The sequence below is a fragment of the Ruditapes philippinarum genome, unplaced genomic scaffold (genome assembly GCF_026571515.1).
Source record: "Ruditapes philippinarum isolate M1 unplaced genomic scaffold, ASM2657151v2 ctg2076_1_1_1_1, whole genome shotgun sequence".
Lineage (NCBI taxonomy): Eukaryota > Metazoa > Mollusca > Bivalvia > Venerida > Veneridae > Ruditapes > Ruditapes philippinarum.
The window spans coordinates 171,592-194,108 of record NW_026861980.1 but is presented as its reverse complement, the minus strand read 5'-3'; the positions used below and the strand labels follow the sequence as shown (position 1 = coordinate 194,108).

At 31.8% G+C, this 22,517-nt stretch overlaps 1 protein-coding gene across 1 annotated transcript; it reads right to left on the bottom strand.

Moving 5' to 3' along the window:
- Window positions 1-376: 376 nt before the first annotated feature.
- On the bottom strand, window positions 377-19,548 carry LOC132717534 (SH2B adapter protein 1-like). The gene is made up of 7 exons (XM_060701021.1): window positions 18,618-19,548; window positions 16,663-16,764; window positions 15,175-15,311; window positions 12,933-12,985; window positions 12,659-12,787; window positions 8,689-8,894; window positions 377-7,425 (listed from the first exon to the last, which is right to left on the bottom strand). Exons 1-7 carry the CDS (start codon window positions 19,446-19,448, stop codon window positions 7,009-7,011), a joined length of 1,875 nt encoding a protein of 624 aa, XP_060557004.1. The 5' UTR covers window positions 19,449-19,548; the 3' UTR covers window positions 377-7,008.
- Window positions 19,549-22,517: the final 2,969 nt, after the last annotated feature.

Below are 22,517 nucleotides of genomic sequence, written 5' to 3'. Positions count from 1 at the left end.
TTTAAAGTCTCAGGCTCTAATTGGGTGACAACCCTTTAAAAATTCATTACAAAACCGTTTTGACTTTACCTATTATTTCTTTTTCTTATATTTGAGCCGTGTCACGACAAAACCAACATAATGGGTTTGCGATCAGCATGGATCCAGACCAGCCTGCGCGTCCGCGCTGTCTGATCAGGATCCATGCTGTTCGCTATAAGTTTCTCTACTTGTAAAAGAGTTGGTAAGCGAACAGCATGGATTCTGATCAGACTGCTCATTTCTATTTTTTTTTCAATAGATCAAAGTCATGACAAGTATCATAAAACAGATTCTATTTCAATGAAGAACAATTGATGCAAATATTCTATAAATAAGACAAATAAAACAAAAGAGAAAGTTCTATATTTTATTATATTTATTTTACACATAAGTCACTGGCAAAAATAAAGCATACAGCATAAAGTAATATGAAATTAAATGTCCCTCTCCCACAAATTTTGCGATCAATTCCATCAATACTTCCTTTAACCTACTTTTTTGTGTCAAAAATACATGCTATTGGTACAAACAGATATACCTTTAAGCTGGGGTGATTTAAATCATAAGTCTAACCATCCCCCTTACAATTTTCCACTATCTTGTTGAATTTAATATACAATAATTTATCTCATTGACTTATTACCCTACATCCCTACATATCCATGAAAATTACACCCGAGATTCTGAATTTACATAATTGTAAGGAAAGAATTTGATATTATTATATAGAAGTTAAAAACCTTAAGTTACATACTTTTGAAATCAAAAATCATGTTATGCACAAGTCATCTATAAGTCACACACTTTGGGAATGGAGAGATAGATTGGAAGGAGGGACAGTGGATAAAAAACACCCCAGTCTATGGGATTGTTTTGTTTTGGTGCAAAAATACCAGGTCTTATGTTCAGCATGCTGTGAAGGAACAAATAGCCAAAATTTTAACATCTGACTTTGTTCCACTTGCGATGGCACCTGTGCCCTCTACCTGCGAGGGCACTTACCAGCAGTTTAATTATCTAAAAGTTAATGCCTATGTTATCCTAAGGCATCACGAGGGAGCTGTAATTGACAGGTGTATTATATGTAAATATATCTTCATATTTCTGTCCCTGTTTCAAGATCATATTTAAACAATACAGCAATATAAAACAAATCAAGACATTCAATGAGGCCCTAAGTCGCTAACTTGAGTCCCAATGATTCAGTTTATTTAATAGTTGCCTAGATATATTTGAAATTAGGCCATTCTTTAGAATATCAACATTTTAATTTAAATCAAATAATAAAAGTGGAAACCAATGCTGCCACTAGAGACCTCATTTTAATTAAAATGGGAGGGGACCAAATACATGAAATAATGTGAATGAACTTATTTTGTGTCAGATACAAGCAACGCATCTACATTTCAAACATCTAACATGAGGTTAAATCTATGAATGCTTTTATATATAATAAACATGCCTATTTTAGCCTTGAAGAGGTCATACCTTTGAGGTCATTTCAAGATAGACACTAATATTCACAGCTGATCAATGTTTTGTATAACTTACGTTGAAATTCAATCATAAACAAAACAATTACTGCACTGGCAAGCAGTATATGCTTGTTGTGTAGTTTTGTATTTATTTTAAGGGATAATATCTCTAAATTACCAGAAGAAATGAGAACAATTCCCAGAAAGAAACCCAAAGATAATAATGAAACTAGTTTTGAGCAAATTTGGTTCAAATCAAACCAAAGGTACAACTGCTTACATGCAGACAAGGCAAGATATAATATGTATGTCTGTTTGATTGATTCCAACTTAATAATGCATTAAAAAACAAGGTACAGATGCCTACTTGAGTAACAAGTTTAGTGCAAGTTAATTCTAAATCATATCAAAAATCAAACTGCTATTGTGCAAACAAAAAACAACAACAAAAAACCTACAATAAGAATGACTTATTGTATTCCGAGAAACTGTTCACTTATAAAATATGTACAATTTTCTAACTGCTTATGTTACTAATTGCTGAATCATAGAAAAACTTTGACAAATAAAAGTACATAAAATTCAGTGTATGCAAACTACAAATGATTTGTTCATACAATTTTAATTTAATCTATATTCAAATTGCAAGATTTTTTTCCCCATTATTATCAGGTATCAATTACTTCACTAATGACAGCTTCAAATGTTTGCAGATTTGTGTACATTACTACATTTATGTAACTTTTTTTCATAGCTATAAGAAATCACAGGAATATACATAAATATACTGTAAAAAACATATAGTTTAAAAAGCAGGAAATAATTTCTAGGAATACACAATACTTACGGTTTAGGTAAGCTATTATAACAAAACTTCTCTGCATCATTTGAGTTAATACTAATTTATTTTAGTTTGCTATAAGCTTGTTGAAACACTCTTGATTACGTTCCTAGAACCAACCAGTACTAAGCAATGAGTGTTAAGTTTCATGCTCACGGAAATAACAGCTTGCCCCTGACAGAGTTTGAACCCACGTGGCCAGCAATCCTTAGATTACTAGTCTGACTTGGCCCTGCTGCCACTGCATCATTTTTTATTTCAGTTTTTCACATACAAATTCAAAGCTTTAAAAGCTTTTTATGTTGGTTTAAACATATTTATTTAAGCTTGATTGCAAAACAAGTTCTTGCAACTTATATTAATCACTTTCGAGTCTGCTTCCTGGAACCAACCAGTACTGTTGATAAATGAAGAAACATGGTCGTGACCTGATTAGGGCTCGAACCCATGATCCCTGGGTTGAGAGCCAGACACCTCAACCACTATGCCACCACTCCCCGTATGTTAACCTCTAATCTCAAATATTTATCTTTTCAGATCTTTACTGCCTATAAAGATAACTCTGTAAATAATTTTGTAAATCTAATGCATACCAAAACCTTAACTCGTAAGCATTTTGATTTTTCTCCCAAACTGTGGAGTGCAAATTTCTTGACCTTTAAGCAAATTAGAAAACAACAAATATATAAACAACTTAACAAGAAACATTTCTGCAGCTATCACACTTGATTCACTGACATTAATGTTCATAAACAACCAACACTCTTCACATGAGGGCATAGAAATGTGCCGCGCCATGACAAAACCAACCTTATGCGTTTGCAACCAGCATGGATCCAGACCAGCCTGCAAATCTGCGCAGTCTGATCAGGATCCATCCTGTTCGCTTACAAACCCTATTACAAGAAAGGAAACTGATAGCAAACAGCATGGATCCTAATCAGACTGCACGGATGGGCAGGCTGGTGTGGATCCATGCTGGTTGCAAACGCATAACGTTGGTTTTGTCGTGGCGCGGCTCAAATGTGAAAAAAAAATCACAAATTAAATATATAGGTACAAAATGTATATCTTAAAATGCATAAAAATATATACAAATATTTTAATAATTCTTAAATACATCTCATTGCACTTTATAAATATTTACAAAAGTCAATAACAAACAAATTAAATAAAACAATCAAGACATTGTTGCACTTTTCACCTTCATGTGAATAACATTAAGGTTATACACACTAGATATTAAATAATTTTTTTCACTTAAGTGGTAATTTCAATATACCTTTTAAGCACCATGTCTCCAAATTCATGCAAACTTTCTTGAAAACTTTGTAAAAAAAAGGATTTAAAATTTAAAACAATTTACATATTTTGTAAAGTGAATAAAGATTTCAATCTACACAAAATGCAAATTAATCCACATAAATTACCAAAAAGAGGTCTAAATATGCAAAATTAGCCTTATGGTAATAAAGTTAGACATTTATCACATATAACACATTTATTATTACTTGAATCTTGAATCTTTACTTTAAAAATTTCTTAAAGTTCGAGTACATTTATCTCAATTTTATTTATTTATTTTTTTTTTCATTTTGACTTATCTGGAGGTACTTTTAAAGGGACTTTTGACATGATGGGACTGGAATTTTTAAGATTTGTTTTAAGATTAATGTTCCATTTGATGTATTTCTATACACACAATTTGTGTGCACAATTTTATATCATACACTCACCCCGATTTTCAAGAATCATTTCAAAATTAAAAAAGCGTTTCTATGCTTACCTCTCAAATATGGCTTAGAATATCACAAAAATAGTATTTGCAATTTATTTCAGGGAATACTTCTTAATTATCTTTTGCAATTCTTTCTGTTTTATGTATCAAAGCTGAGCTATGTAAAAAACACAAATTTTATGCTTTTCGTCCTTTGAATCTCAGTGGAGTTCCTATAATTTAAATATATTTATTATCTATTTACTAAAGAATATGCTACAATCTTTTCCTCAACATGATCACTATACAAACTATTCGGGGGCTAACCAGTACTGTTGTCAGAAAAGGGACCATGCCTGGACCCTTAAAGGGGCTTGCACTTGTCAATGCCTTGGTAGAGTGGGTAATAACTTAAGCACTAGGTCATCACACTTATTCATCTCTTTGTATAATTAACTTTTACACAGTGGTCAAATATTAAAAAAAAAATTAACAAAATAATTGCAATTAATTTCATAAAAGATGTGCATGGTAACAATATAATGGTTGATTTGTAACATGATTTATGATAAGAAATATAATCTGTAATGTTTAAAATTTTGTATTTTATGACAATTTTGTATTTTTGATGACTTGTAACATAATGTATTTATATGGAATATGATATACTGTATTCATCGTCGATTTGTAAAAGGGTTAATCTGTAACATGTTTCATCTGTAACATAACTTGTGATCTGTACAAAAATCTATGATGGTGTTTTATAACTGTAATATTATGTTTTTATCTGTAACATTATGTTTTTATCTGTAATATGATGTTTTATCTGTAACATAATGTTTTATCTGTAATGTGATGTTTTATCTGTAACATGATGTTTTATCTGTAACATGATGTTTTCATCTGTAACATGATGCTTTTATTTTCAACATGATGTTTCATCTGTAATATGATCTTATCTGCAACAAGATGTTTCATCTGTAACATGATGTTCTTATCTGTAACATAATATTTTATCTGTAACATGATTAACTATAACTGCCATTGTCCCTGGCTATAATACCCCCTCAAGCCATTTTGCCAGGGAAATACTCAACTCGGTCCTTAACAAAATCAGCAAGGGTCAACCTTGCCTACCATTAATTAAGCTATCAATGTATTTATTTTGATTTTCTTCTGTTGTTGTAAGGGCTCAATTTAACACTTGCAAACTGAAAGACCAAATTCAAAAATGAAAGTAACAAGTCCTTACACTCATAAAATTTTACAAGGGAAGCAGAAAGTAAATAAACATAAATTGATGATACATGTTTAAGTGTTTAAGGAATAAAATCTTAACAAACAAAAATCTTATACATGTATGTGCTTATCTAACACTTCCTTACAGATCTCTACATGTATATATGCAACTTTCATTACTCTGTCAACCGCAACAAAACTTTACTACAGCTTAATATATTACAAAGTGAGTATTTGAATGTCTATAGAATCACGAGAGAACAATTACCAGACAGTGGACAGCTAGAGGGCTAAATATCTTCCTATTAATTGTTACTAAAAATAGAATAATTTTGAATGCTACTGTTTTCTTCAGAAAACACTCATACTGATTACATTGCTATGTAAACATTCAAGTGTTGTAAAAAAAAATAACGCAGCCTCTTCATTGACTAATCCCATTAAAAAAAAATTTTGATGATTTTTTTTGTCAACTGGGTCAGAAGAAAGTCTTTGTAAATGGTAAAATACTTATTGTCAAGTATGGAAGAGTTTGAAAAAATTTATATTATGGTAAACATTGATGATTTTGTGACAACAATGTATGCTTTTGATGACAATGTATAGATGTATTTATATCTGTAACACAGTACATATATATTTTATCTGTAAAATGAGGTATTTTTATTTTTAACATTAAGCACTTCATTTGCTTTTTTATTGTAATATGATATATTGTATGTCACTATGTGTAATATGATGTACTGCACATGTTACATGATGTAATGTGCATGTAACATGGTGTAGTATACATGACATGATGGACTTTACATGTAACATGATGAAATGTACGTGTAACATGATGAACTGTGCATGTAACATGATGAAGTGTGAATGTAACATGATGAACTATACATGTAACATGATTAACTGTATATGTTACATGATTAACTGTATATGTAACATGATGAACTATACATGTAACATGATTAACTGTATATGTTACATGATTAACTGTATATGTAACATGATGAACTATACATGTAACATGATGAACTGTATATGTAACATGATGAACTGTACATGTAACATGATGTAATGTACATGTAACATGATGAACTGTATATGTAACATGATGAATTATACATGACATGATGGACTGTACATGTAACAACGATGCATGGTATATGTAACACAATGTTTGATCTATAACAATTTAACATATCTGTAACATGATGTCTATCAGTAAGAATATGTATCTAAAACATGATATATCTATTATAAAGTAACAAGGTGCTACTGTAATGCAATATATTACAATGAAGGAAGTTTGTTTACTGAAATCTGTTATATCACACTTTGACAATCAGACATAGAATAATAATCCTTACAAATTCATACTATTACTAGTAAAAAACATTATCTTTTAAGCTAACAAGAGCACCGTATGTTGTGTTAACGCTTGTCTGTTAAAAATTCTAAGTTAAAAAGAGTCATAACTTCAATAATATTGCTTTCAGAATTATGCCCCTTGTCTAACAACTGCACCTTATCATGATAAGCAGGTATTCCAAGTTTCATGTTGATTACTTTTTGAAACACTTGAATTATGGGCTGCATTGAAGTTTTTGCACAGCGACACCCAGCCATCATAATAGCTTGAATTTTTTTTGTCAGAAACAGACGAGCTTAAGATGCTACATCCTCAAAGAATATAGTAGAAATACCAGTTGTAGTTACACAAAAGAGTAATGATTTTCAACGGCTCTGCCGTGTAGACCCTGTTGACTGCCGTGATGTTGCTGACCTTGCTCCCGCATTACCTCCTCAATGGAACCTGTTGTAGCACGTACAGGGCCACTGATGACAATAATGTCTCGATTTTCAGCACCACCACCGTGACCTCTTGCACTCAAATTAGGATTAGAATTAGATCGCTGTTCCATGTTTCCACCAGGAATAGGGGATCCCCTAGGTGGCGTTATCTGTCTTTCTAGAGAAACTACGTAATCTGTTAAAGTGACGTCCGATGTTCCTCCAGACTCTAGAGGTATAGGGTGCGTACGGAAATGTTCTAACATGTCAAATATTGAGTTAAACCATAAATGTTGCACTCTGCATTGCCCTTCATTGTTTATTGTCATCCGAAGATGCTGAAATAAAACAGAAGAAAACATTAAATGTAAAAATACTGACTTGAAAGTCATAATCACATCAGAAAATTACATGTACAAGTCTTATTCTGTCATGAAAACTGTATCAGCAAGCTTTTAAAACTAATGATAAAACCTTTTTTCACATATATTTTTAATTCAAGCACTTAAGCCCCCCCCCCCCATAAAAATACATATATAATACAAAAAGTACATTAATTTCAACTTTTTTTTATTATAAATATTGCATGATTTTAACCAAAAAAAAGAACTGTCGGAGGACAGTAAGGCTCGACTATTCGAAAAGTTGTCACAAGGGTGTTTCATCATGTATGATAATGATTACATATATGAATACATAAAATTGTCCAAAAAGGTAAAAAGGCTTTTTATTAAGATATTTTATCGAGTAAATCACTGTTTTATTATTATGAATGCATAAAACTGTCCCAAAAAAGGCACAAACCCTTCAGTAGTTATGGAGATACCAGCTTACAAGCAAAACTTTTACCAAAAATTTCTAAGCCGAAAAAGAGGCATAATTATATAAAAAAAAAAACATGAGAATTGGGACTTTAGACAATCATGTTAGATAATCACATAGAACAAGTGTTTGAAGTTTCAATCCATTCCCTTCAGGTGTTATGGAGATACCAGCTTACACGCAATAACTTAACCAAGAATTTTTAAGTCGAAAAAGGGGCATAATTATGCGAAAAAGCAAATCAGAGTTATGGGACATGTGCCAATTATGTTAGATAATCACAGAAAACAAGTATTTGAAGTTTCAATCCATTCCCTTCAGTAGTTACGGAGATACCAGCTTACTCACAAAAACTTAACCAAGAATTTCTAAGTCGACAAAGGGGCATAATTATGCAAAGTAGCAATCAGAGTTATGGGACTTGTGCCAATCATGTAAGATAATCACAGAGAACAAGTGTGCGAAGTTTCAATCCATTCCCTTCAGTAGTTATGGAGTTACCAGCTTACATGCAAAAACTTAACCACAGGGACGCCGATGCCAACAAATGGGTGACTGCATTAGCTCAATTATTCTGCGAATAGTTGAGCTAAAAGGTCAACTCTATACAATTTACTGCTGTACAAAGTATATCATATATTAATTATAAATAATTGTATATATTATTATATCCATCAATTCAATAGAAGAAAATATACAAATTGGTACAATTTCAGAACACTGTCCAATTTTGAACACACAAATATATTTCCTAAAACTTTTTTATCATTATTGCCTACCTTTGCCCTTGCTTGGAAATTAAAGGTAAGAACATATTCTCCTTTCCTAGTCTCACTCTGGCGCACAAGGAACACACCATGACCGCTAGAGCCTTGCTGTAGTACAAGTTGCGCAGCCTCAAGTCGACTGAGTGTACCATGGAACCAAGGGTATTCTCTCAGCATCTGATCTATATTATACTCCCCGCTTATGCTATCATGATGTTCTGTAAAGTTAAAGAGAAATGTACATGCAAACAATAAAAAGATTGTTTAAAGATCCTGTATGTTGTGATCAAAGTGGTAAACCACACTAAGTGAAATTATATGTATGTACATAATTATGCAAATAAAACAATTTTCAAACATCGAAGAATATATAAAATATGTACAGCAAATATTTATGCATAATACATGTAATCATTAAAATATTATATATGCATTCATTTCTTATTGTAAAATTTGACTTTAACTTTATAGAAAATAAATTTTTTATAACCTCCCTTTATTTACATGAAATGTTAAATTTGTATATATCTTTACAAATAATGTGTTTTGGAACCTACAATATTGATAAATCTTAATTTGAGCATCATATTTATGATTTAAAACCATAACAAAAATGGTTACAGGCTCTTTTAACTTATATTTACAAGGCTGCTTTTAAATTAATATTTTGTCTACAGTTTGACTAGCAAAAATTAACTAATTTAGTAATAGCAGTGTCTTGTGCATTCTTTAGCAGTTTTATAGAGAAAGCCAATTTTCCATGAATTTTACACAATGCATGTGCAATTAAGTAAAAGCCATTTTTTCTGAGATATTTAAAGTAACAGCCAGAGTTCCAAGATATTTAAAGTAAATGCCAGTTTTCCAAGATTTTTAAATTAAGAGCCAGTTTTAATGTATTTTACAGTTACAGACAGTTCTACGTGTCTTTACAATGAAAGACAATTTTCAATGATATTTAAAGTACAAGCCAGTTTTTAATGACTTTTTACAGTGGAAAATTATATCTTACTTAGGCATAATATGCCCCAGAAATCCATTTTTTTTGTAATTCTTTAGAAATGTCAAACACGTGTTAAGTAATGTTTTAATAATGGATTAAGACCATATTAGATATTAAGCTACTGAAGAAAAAAGCGCTTAGCGCACTGTAATGTGTCGTAAAGGTAGCAAAATGTAAACAAAGTACCATTTTGATTTCCATACAAAATACTAATTCACTATAATTATATCAAATGCCAAAAGAGAGAAAATGAAGCAATAGATCATTCATGTATATGTCAAATGAGTATTTTTGGAAACTGTAACAAGATACCAAAAATAAAAAGGTTTTTGAGAATAAAAAATGATAGCATTTATGAGGCATAATGGACCTTTACAGTAAAAGCAAGTTTTCCAGGGCACGAACTTTTTATTACTTGGGGACCATACGCCGCTTTTCATGGAATGGCACAGAAGTGTCACATTGAAGGTTCCATGATAACCGCCGTATGAACACATCTGCGGATGTTTTTTTGAATTCAAAATTTTACTATTTCACGTTTAAATGTTGAATTCTGCTTAAGCCGGTGCTAGGGGGCGTGGACGGTAATTTGCACTTTCCAGTACCGTCCATGAACAGGCTCAATCAAACCAAGCCTGCAACATTTTCAATTTTGCCGTGTTGGGCTTTCTTTAGGGATTCTATATTTATCTATTGCATGTATAAAGTGAAAAACAGTAATCCTAGTCTTTTACTGTGAAAGACAGTTTTCCATATTATTTTAAGTATGAAGCAGATTTCCATGCTTGTTACAATGAAAGACAATTTTCCATGACTTTTACAGTGAACACACAATTTTCCATGACTTTTACAGTGAAAGACAATTTTCCATGACTTTTACAGTGAACACACAATTTTCCATGACTTTTACAGTGAAAGACAATTTTCCATGACTTTTACAGTGAACACACAATTTTCCATGACTTTTACAGTGAAAGACAATTTTCCATGAGTTTTACAGTGAAAGACAATTTTCCATGACTTTTACAATGAAAGACAATTTTCCATGACTTTTACAGTGAAAGACAATTTTCCATGACATTTACAGTGAACACACAATTTTCCATGGCTTTTACAGTGAAAGACAATTTTCCATGACATTTACAGTGAACACACAATTTTCCATGACTTTTACAGTGAAAGACAATTTTCCATGACTTTTACAGTGAACACACAATTTTGCATGACTTTTACAGTGAAAGACAATTTTCCATGACTTTTACAGTGAAAGACAATTTTCCATGACTTGCATGTATAAAGTGAAAAACAGTAATCCTAGTCTTTTACTGTGAAAGACAGTTTTCCATATTATTTTAAGTATGAAGCAGATTTCCATGCTTGTTACAGTGAAAGACAATTTTCCATGACTTTTACAGTGAACACACAATTTTCCATGACTTTTACAATGAAAGACAATTTTCCATGACATTTACAGTGAACACATATTCCATGACTTTTACAGTGAAAGACAATTTTCCATGACATTTACAGTGAACACACAATTTTCCATGACTTTTACAGTGAAAGACAATTTCCATGACTTTTACAGTGAAACACACAATTTTGCATGACTTTTACAGTGAAAGACAATTTTCCATGACTTTTTACAGTGAAAGACAATTTTCCATATGACTTGCATGTATAAAGTGAAAAACAGTAATCCTAGTCTTTTACTGTGAAAGACAGTTTTCCATATTATTTTAAGTATGAAGCAGATTTCCATGCTTGTTACAGTGAAAGACAATTTTCCATGACTTTTACAGTGAACACACAATTTTCCATGACTTTTACAGTGAAAGACAATTTTCCATGACTTTTACAGTGAACACACAATTTTCCATGACTTTTACAGTGAAAGACAATTTCCCATGACTTTTACAGTGAAAGACAATTTTCCATGACTTTTACAGTGAAAGACAATTTTCCATGACTTTTACAGTGAACACACAATTTTGCATGACTTTTACAGTGAAAGACAATTTTCCATGACTTTTACAGTGAAAGACAATTTTCCATGACTTGCATGTATAAAGTGAAAAACAGTAATCCTAGTCTTTTACTGTGAAAGACAGTTTTCCATATTATTTAAGTATGAAGCAGATTTCCATGCTTGTTACAGTGAAAGACAATTTTCCATGACTTTTACAGTGAACACACAATTTTCCATGACTTTTACAGTAAAAGACAATTTTCCATGACTTTTACAGTGAACACACAATTTTCCATGACTTTTACAGTGAAAGACAATTTTCCATGACTTTTACAGTGAACACACAATTTTCCATGACTTTTACAGTGAAAGACAATTTTCCATGACTTTTACAGTGAAAGACAATTTTCCATGACTTTTACAGTGAAAGACAATTTTCCATGACTTTTACAGTGAAAGACAATTTTCCATGACATTTACAGTGAAAGACAATTTCCATGAGTTTTACAGTGAAAGACAATTTTCCATGAGTTTTACAGTGAAAGACAATTTTCCATGAGTTTTACAGTGAAAGACAATTTTCCATGACTTTTACAGTGAAAGACAATTTTCCATGACTTTTACAGTGAAAGACAATTTTCCATGACATTTACAGTGAACACACAATTTTCCATGACTTTTACAGTGAAAGACAATTTTCCATGACTTTTACAGTGAACACACAATTTTGCATGACTTTTACAGTGAAAGACAATTTTCCATGACTTTTACAGTGAAAGACAATTTTCCATGACTTTTACAGTGAACACACAATTTTTCATGACTTTTACAGTGAAAGACAATTTTCCATGACTTTTACAGTGAAAGACAATTTTCCCTGACTTTTACAGTGTAAGACAATTTTCAGTGATATCTAAAATATAAGCTAGTTAACCATGACTTTATAATGTCCCACGTTTATTAAAACATCATGTTAAAAAATTTCAATACTTTCTACTTAAAACAATTACCATCATATGTTTGTGGGTAAATAAATGAACGTGGGCTTGAACCAGCAGGCCTTGGTGGTATTTCTGGTGGATTGCTCGATACACTTCCTTGTGATGCACTTCTGTGGGAGGGCCCTAAACCAGGAGAATCTGTCGACAGAAAAATCATTTAATGTAAATTAAAACCCCATCTTTTATATGTTGTTTTATTCAATGGAACATTTTCATCCTTTATAAGTCGTTTTAATTCAATGTAATCAAGTGATATGAATGCACAATGATAAAATAATCTTACCTGAATTAACTCTATTAATTGTTCCACTAGGAGCTGACGGTAACCTGGGTCGTCTGTAAATATATAACAGTATTTAACACAAAAGCTTAGATTTTACCTAAACAATGCCTCACATACCAAAGGTTTATGTAGTAAAGCATTTTTAACAACATCCATTAATTTATTTACCGTTTATCAGACAAATTTATCACATGAACTGAATTAATAGTTTTATATTGTAATCACATGAACTTAATTATCAGATTTAATTTGACAATAAAACAAAACACATCACATGACAAGTAAAAATTTATATTGCACAAATTTATCACATGAACTTAATCAATAGTTGTTATTCAACAATAAAACAAAACGCATTACAAGAAAAGTTAATATTAAAAAGAATATTGGTAAGATTTATGAATTTTCTCCAATTACCAGGTAATAACATTTTTACATATAAAAATACAAATAAAAATAATAAACACAACAGTCAAGAAAAATTTAACCCTATAATAGTCCCTATTTAACAAGACTTTCAGTCTGTCTGCCCCAACCCCATTATCAAAACATATTTGTCTATGCAAGGTATCACATACCAGTGATTTTTTCCCTGTATTTTACAATTTCCCCCTAAAAATGCTAATATTTCCCCCAAAAATGCCCTTTGCACATTCTTCACCAGAACCATGACTGAACAGCAGCTGACTTATATCAGCTAGAAGACAGAAAGATGTCCCTATAGATAACCTCTGCTGTGTACTATGCATGTTAAATTGAAATTGAAAAAAATATAAAAGGTGTGGCTAAATTCCATTCTCAGTTGTTTGAAAATTAATTTATCGCATTATATTTTCGCTCTTCAGAAAGCCACAGGTTGTTTTGAAAATTGAAAAAAATCACTGCATATCCCCAATAAAGCATATTTGTCTATGCAAGGTATCAAATACCCCCATTAAAGTATATGTGTCTATGCAAGGTATCAAATACCCCCATTAAAGTATATTTGTCTATGCAAGGTATCAAATACCCCCATTAAAGTATATGTGTCTATGCAAGGTATCAAATACCCCCATTAAAGTATATGTGTCTATGCAAGGTATCAAATACCCCCATTAAAGTATATGTGTCTATGCAAGGTATCAAATACCCCCATTAAAGTATATGTGTCTATGCAAGGTATCAAACACCCCCATTAAAGTATATGTGTCTATGCAAGGTATCAAACACCCCCATTAAAGTATATGTGTCTATGCAAGGTATCAAATACCCCCATTAAAGTATATGTGTCTATGCAAGGTATCAAATACCCCCATTAAAGTCTTTGTGTCTATGGAAGGTATCAAATACCCCCATTAAAGTATATGTGTCTATGCAAGGTATCAAATAACCCCATTAAAGTCTTTGTGTCTATGGAAGTATCAAATACCCCCATTAAAGTATATGTGTCTATGCAAGGTGTCAAATACCCCCATTAAAGTCTTTGTGTCTATGCAAGGTATCAAATACCCCCATTAAAGTCTTTGTGTCTATGCAAGGTATCAAATACCCCAATTAAAGTATATGTGTCTATGCAAAGTATCAAATACCCCCATTAAAGTCTATGTGTCTATGCAAGGTATCAAATACCCCATTAAAGTATATGTGTCTATGCAAGGTATCAAATACCCCCATTAAAGTATATGTGTCTATGCAAGGTATCAAATACCCCCATTAAAGTATATGTGTCTATGCAAGGTATCAAATACCCCAATTAAAGTATATGTGTCTATGCAAGGTATCAAATACCCCCGGTATCAAATACCCCATTAAAGTATATGTGTCTATGCAAGGTATCAAATACCCCCATTAAAGTATATGTGTCTATGCAAGGTATCAAATACCCCCATTAAAGTATATGTGTCTATGCAAGGTATCAAATACCCCTATTAAAGTATGTGTCTATGCAAGGTATCAAATACCCCCATTAAAGTATATGTGTCTATGCAAGGTATCAAATACCCCTATTAAAGTATATGTGTCTATGCAAGGTTTCAAATACCCCTATTAAAGTATATGTGTCTATGTAAGTTATCACATACCCAATCAAAACTTAGTTGTCTATGCAAGGTATCACATACCCCCATCAATCTTAGCTGTCTATCTAAGGAAACACATACGTATCAAATCATAGTTGTCAATAACCTTTAATCTGATTAAATTAGCTTGCCATTAACCGTACAAAAGTTGAAAAATGTCACAACAAAAAAGGAATTATACTAACGCAGACGGTGCTATCTCGTCAGTCTCCGCAACATCTCTTGGTGGTTCAGGTGAAATACAAACTTTTAGTTCATTCAACCATGACATCATTTCACTATTACATGATGCCTCAACAACATATTCTGTCGTACCTTGGCCCTATAAAAATTAGATATATATAACTTTCATATATAAAAAAAATAACAATTAATATCCTACTTATATGATGTGATTTGTTGATAAAAGCATCTAGGCTACTAATGGTACAAGTAAAATAGGAGATATCACTGAGATACAATGGATACTACCAAATTAAAAACTTAGGTATATAGGAACTTTAGACTCTACCTGTACAATATTGGTTGATAGTCACCGGGAAATCATTTCTGTAAATCAATATCAAGTTCATATTAACAGTTTTAAGGGTTTTACCCATTGGAGGAAAAGGATCACACCCAAAACAATGCTGGCCAATCAATGGTGACTTGTGAGTAAATCATAAATTTCAAATTTCAATTTCCAGGTATCACCGTCATGTGACAATAGTTGATTTTATACAAAAATCTGGACACAAACTGATCCCTCGGAAGCATTAATCACAACAAAATTAAATGAAAATTGCAGACTCAGTTTGATCGAGTCTGTTCCTTAAGTTTAAAGTAAATGAAATGGTGTCAAACAATAAATTAATGTAACCCTCTCAAATTACATATAATAATAAAATCGAAATCTTTAAATTGAGGCTTTGTTAGACAGAAGAAATCAGTAATTCAGGAAGTAGTCCAATAAAATCTTAAGCTGTTTAATTTATTTTTAAAAGTAAAAGTCATTAAGCTTTTATTGAGGAAATTATCAGTGTGAGGAAATTGAAAGCTAAATATCTATGCAGGAAATTTTTTGTCTACGTTATACAAATTAAACCTCACAAAGTATGACAGTGTGAAAGTGTGTTTGAACATGGTTTTCACTGAAAAAGTTTATTTACCTTAAATGAACATCTCTAAAAATATATTGGAGAAACTATGCATATACATGATGTATACCATTCAAATTTTCATGTCCCTTCCCTTTCCTTCAATATCTATGCATAAATGGTCACAAGCAAATTTAGAATGCCATGATTCCAAGAACTTAGTTGCATTTTTAGATTACTACACCTTTTTACCAAGAAAATGTCCTGAAATTAACATTTTTTTCAGTATCTCTGATACCAGTATAGATATTTACTTTCAGAACGTTCAACATATTTTAAAGCAAACATGCAATTGCCAAGTTTAACTCCCAAAGCATGTCAAAGACAATGTGAAAACTCCTCTATGGCAAAAACAGGTACTGTTCCGCTAAAACAGAGTGCAAGCCCTGAGCCATTACAGGTACTTAACTGGACTGTAACTTTAAGTTTCCTGCCAGTTTACTTGACAGTATAGCTCACCAGGTAGGCAAGCTCACTAGGATATAATGGTAATAATAATAAATGTAAATTATAAAGAGAAATAAATATTGAATGTACCTTAAGAACAAATGCATGTTCATGGTCTGGCATTTCCAGGGCAGTTGTTACTCTTGCTTCTGTAATGAGGAAACAGAAAAGTCCTGTCTTTGGCTTCACAGACTGAAAATGAAGAAATAAAATCACTAATACAAACTTAGTATTACATTATAACAAGGTGATAAATACAATGTAGTATAATCATGCTTCATTTGAAGATTTTGTAGCTACAGGATATGCTGAAATATATGATATCTGACTTTTTATCTGTCTAGTATGATAATAAGTAATGTTAGTAAAGAACTCTTCTTTAATAATGATTAGTATTTTAACAAGAATTTGTAACAAAGTTACCAATGTCCCCCGCCTCGGGGAAGTTTTATATGAAGCATAAAATTGTGCTTATAATTTCAAAAGATTGAGGTATGGATCTCAGGACTTTCAGTCCAAAATTATGATCAATGCTAGATCTGCAAATGCAACAATAAATTTATTAAAGAAATAAAATGAAACACAGAATTTAAAAATCTTAGAGGTAGGGGTGCAGGTGTTGTGCATGACATATCAACTTATTATTGTAACTATTTGTGCCAAGTATTTTTAAAATCCCTTAAACTATGAAGAAGTTATTGATACCCTATTAGAGACTAGATGTTAATCTTTGACCTCTAGGTGCGACCTTAGAGGTAGGGACCCATGGTTTGCGCCTGACATATCATCTTATTATTGTGATAAGATTATTTGTGCAAAGTATTTTTAAAATCCCTTGATCTATGAAAAAAGTATGTATCCTATAACTTAAACAGACTATGTAAATCTTCGCCCGGATGGACTGACGGAGCCTATTTCTATATCCCTCTTTTTTTCTTCCAAAAGGCGGGGACAATAAAAAGAATATAATTGTACGATGAATTGAATTTCAAGCTTTACTGGTGGAGGAAGAACCACCCAACAGACTTTGGCCTTCCAAAAACTATTGGACATGTACACCATAACCAGGAAGTTCCCCAGACACTTTAAGTCCATCGGCATTCTCTGACAGTACACAATAGGCTTACGCCCCGAGGCAATTCACAGTACTGCTTTCAATGAAGTGGACCAAATCAAACTGTCTTTGCTGCAGTTTCAGATTGACAAAATTTATCTTTATAAAATAATAAGTAAAGTAGGTGAGGAACACACGTACAACACCAGGTCAAGTTTTAAAAGTTTTTATTGGCTACTAGTTTCGAGTAATACAATACTCTTCATCAGGCTTCAAAATTTATCTTTGAACAGATAATGAAAGATGTTTGAAGTCAAAAATATTACCATCCGATTGGTACTGTACAGTAATTCTAAAGTCATGTTTTAATGAGATCATCAAGTTTTAAAGCTTCGGTTAATTGGTTTGTTCACACTCAGTCTCAATATTTCAACAGCAAGACCGACTGACTTTACAAACTGATATAACACAGACATCGGCCTTTGAAGATGCTATCCTAGACAGTGATTGTTTACATTCATTAAATCAAGATGCCATCCTAGACAAGGATTGTTTACATTCATTTAATCACTGCAAAATTTCAGACATGTATGCATTTTTTTGCAATTTTTATTAAAAAACATCGCTGAAATTCTTAAATCCATGGCTATGGGTCATATTCCCAAAATCCTAGATCAAACGAACAGACATAATTAAAATATAACATTTTCATGAGGATTACTAACATGGGCTCAGCCCGACTCACTAAATAATACTGCGAATTGGAATAGATCATTAAGAGTTTTAATATTTCAAGTTGATAATATAATCAAGAGTCACTTTACTTTGCTGTTAATAATTTCTGTTTTTACCAGGTGTTATTCTTAAGTATATTTCTAAGAAATAAATGTGTAAAAAGTGGGGCTGTGGGGGCGGCTGCTTCAAATATGTATGCTTGTTAAATGTTTTCTTTCTGGGTGCGCTAAACTATAGGTGTTCTCTTTACTATTACCTTTGGAGGAGAGTAAAATTCCAACATATAACTTGTGTCAGTTTTTAATAAAACTAAACGAGTCTTTTCCCAACGAGACTTTCCTTTAGAATCTTCACCAGTTAAAACATAAACAACACCTTCTTTCTTCACTTCTCCTACAGAATGTGGCAAGTTTGGAGTTAATTTATACTTCGACTCTTTGTGGTGTTTCTTATTTCGTTTACTTTGTTTTTGCTCATTTAAATGTTTTTCCTTAAGATAATTATCTGAGGATCCAGTTGCAAGTTCTATCTCCTCAGAATTTTGTTTAAATAAACCTCGTTGTTTAATTTTTCTGAATGAAAATCGTTTCAAAATACTTCCTTTTGATTTCAGTGGTGGAGATGCAAAGCTTGAATTTTGTGTCTCTGTCGGGAAATCTGAATTAGTATGGTCTATACCCTCATTATGAACACTACCCTCTTCATTGAAGGAATCATTTTCGTCATTTTGTGATCTAGCAATCAAAGCTGGTCCATTTACACCATTTAAACTTGAATTGTGTGAACCATTTTCTGTTGGATTCAACCATGTTTCAGCACCCTCGATAGCAGCCTCTTTTCGGGCTGTTTGATTGTCATGAGCACCTTTCTGTATATTACGTTCAAAATGTTGTAGGAATAGTTCTACAAACTTCCTGGCATAATCGATGGGTTCTCTTGGTCGAAACTCGGAAGTAGGATGGGCTTTCAAAAATACCAGGAAGCTCCCAAGAAAATCTTCGGCAGCAGTTCTAGCGTGTTTATCACAAAACTCCATCCATCCAGGACGGTGAGGAGATCCTCCTACATCAAACGAAAATGGATCCATATTTTGATCAGCATATCACAGAGATCAGACCGTGAGAACATTAAAAATAAAATTATGTCAAATTTCACACCGGAAGACAAACAACATATAGATATGCGCGGAATGTATGCGCAGTAAAATAGAAATAAAAATATTTCAGGCTGAATATCGCTAAATTATTTCCTTCTTTGAGTTTTTAACGTAGGAAGGACTGTATAGAGTCCATTTGATCTTTATAAAAACTAACATGTCACATTTTGCTCAATATCTATCAATCTGTAAATTTATGCTAAAAGCTTAAAAATAATCTTGATTCTATATGTTATAGCAATGCAAAATTTGTTGTTGTTGTTGATTGTTAAGAAATTATGAAAACAATAATGTTGACAACGATGATTATATGTTGACTATTAGCTTTTCCAGTCTATATACTGATCACTCCGTTTTTGTCTGGACAAATTTAGATTAAATTTTGTAGACATAGTTATGCAAATAAAGCTCAAAATTTGAAAGAAAAAAGTTTGTAAAATAATATTTTAATAAGATATACATAAAGTAAAATTAGATATTTTAATTCAGTTTCACGATATAAAGAAATTGACTGGCACATTTCCCCCAAGGAAGTTTCTAGACATGACAGGATATGAAATAATTTTCCGAGATAAAAAATGTACCATTATTTATTATTACTATTATTATTATTATTATTATTATTATTATTATTATTATTATTATTATTATTATTATTATTATTATTATTATTATTATCATTATTATTATTATTATTATTATAATTATTATTATTATTATTATTATTATTATTGTTAGTTTTATTATTATTAGTTAATTTTTATGTAGGAAATGTTTTTTAAATTATTTGCTACAAAATACCTGAAGCTTTTCAGTCGGTTTCTTTTAAAATTTATAAAACATGAGCTAATAAGCTATTTACTGACAACAACAAAGACCATAAAGAATATTAACTAGCATACATGTTTTGTTTAACAAACTTGTAAAGTAAAAATTCAATAAATGCTACATGTAGCTGCTTAAGATTAAATTGAGAAAAATATGCAATAACATGACAATTAAAACAAAAGCAGGACTTAACGCTTGCCATTACGTGTTGTAGGGAACTAACAGTTAAGAAAATACTCTAGGATAAAGGAGAGCTCAAACAAATCATTTGATGTAAAATACACGAAGCAGAATGGAAAGCACACTTTATTAAATGTTGATAAGTCATATTGTTACCTTTGTCACGTGGCTTCTAATAAAAGTGATTGTTGTTGGTGTTGTTGTTATCTAGAGCATATACTTTATATCCACAGTACTTAAAGATTGTTCAATAACTTAAGTAAAAGTAGCTCACGACATTGAATATCATATCAATTTGCACATGATATATTAATATCCTTTTTAACAAATTTCAATTCAATAAGATTTTTTTTCAGTTTAAATTTTGACCAACATAAACCAAGCAAGTAACGAAAACACTAAACAATTTCAAGACGAAAACTGTTTTTGAAGTGGAGGAATTAAATTATTCAAAGATGCTCAGTTGATGTTATATTAAGAAATGTTGAAAAGTTTGATTTAGTTAAAGCGTTGTGTGTTTAAAAATAAATTTTCAAAAAATTATTCATTTATTTGTTTCATTCTAACTGAGATGAATATCATGTTTTTATTGTCTGCCAAATATATCGGGAAATTAGGAAAATAAATATTTAAAACCAGCATGTTTTTGATGGGGGCCGACTCTTAAAAAATTCGATAGACTGACATGTGCACTGGTCAGTGTCCCCAGATAACGAAAGAAAACATATACATACATGTACATTTAAATGTAGGCCGGTTGTACTGCATAGAGATCAATGGGTATTGGAATACAATTATTACAATTTTAATTCAACATTGACATATCCATTCCCGGTGCATATACTGTATAGAAAACCTGGAAAGCGTAAAATTCATACCTACTAGTGCAGAAAATATTCCCGATCAATATTATTTGCAATGAGGTGTATATATTTAGTGTACTTATACCTTAAGAAAGCTCTTCAATGAAAAGAGAATGGTGTTTACACCGGAAACAGCATGAACATTACAAACTAGGCGCATTTAAATTTGTACCCTGTAATCTTTACTTATTATTTCACTGAATATAAATGCTTGCTAACCGCATGTGTCTCACATAAGGCTAGAGCTTCCGGCTAGCAGTAAAGACCCTTATTACTAGCAACTTTCATTCGGTTAATCAGCACAATTAGCATGCACATGCTGCGATATAATATTATGTGTAAACATTTTTTTTTTATGATTAAGAAGGGAGAGCATATATAGTCGCCGCTTTGTAGGTCCGTTCTTGTCCGGAAGATAATAACTCTTATACTACAAAAAAATATAGGTAGATAGATCTCATTGAGTAGAAGTGCATTGCAAAAGAACTGTAACTGTGCCTTGCCTAATAATTTTTTTGAGTTATTTCCCTTCGTTCATGCATTGTCTGGGACATAATTCTGAAACTATAAAAGATATTAACAAGAAACTTTGTACATAGACAGATCTTATTGGGTAGATGTGCAGTGCAAAAGAACGGTAATGCTGCCTTGACTAATTTTGGAGTTATTGCCCTTTGTTCAATTTGACACTTTGAACTTTTTTCAGGGACATAACTCTAAGACTATATGAGATATCAACAAGAAACTTTGTAGGTAGATATATCTCATTGATTAGATGTGCAGTGCAAAAGAACAGTAACTCTACCTTGCCTAATTTATGTGTTATTGCCCTTTTCAATTTTACACTGTGAACTTTTTTCAGGGACATAACTCTGAAACTACAAGAGGTATCAACAAGAAACTACTTTTTCTATGTCCGAAACCTATTTGGGGAGCATCACCCGATTCAATTGGCATCTTCCTTATTGTTATTTCTTGCATTATCAAGGCTCTTGTTTTACTAAGGACTGAAAATAGTCCATCGTGCTGTCCTACCGACAGCTCTTGTTGTCCCCCGCCTTTTCAAAGAAAAAAGGGGGATATAGAAATAGGCTCCGTCCATCCCTCCGTCTGTCTGTTCGTCACACTT

What these genes read in the sequence shown, in the direction of transcription:
- LOC132717534 (XM_060701021.1), bottom strand. Translation starts at nt 19,448, where the DNA reads ATGGATCCATTTTCGTTTGATGTAGGAGGATCTCCTCACCGTCCTGGA. An exon ending in AACATGCATTTGTTCTTAAG is followed by an intron (nt 15,312 to 16,662) that starts GTACATTCAATA and finishes TAATTTTTATAG; the next exon opens with GGCCAAGGTACGACAGAATA. An exon ending in GACGAGATAGCACCGTCTGC is followed by an intron (nt 12,986 to 15,174) that starts GTTAGTATAATT and finishes ATATATTTACAG; the next exon opens with ACGACCCAGGTTACCGTCAG.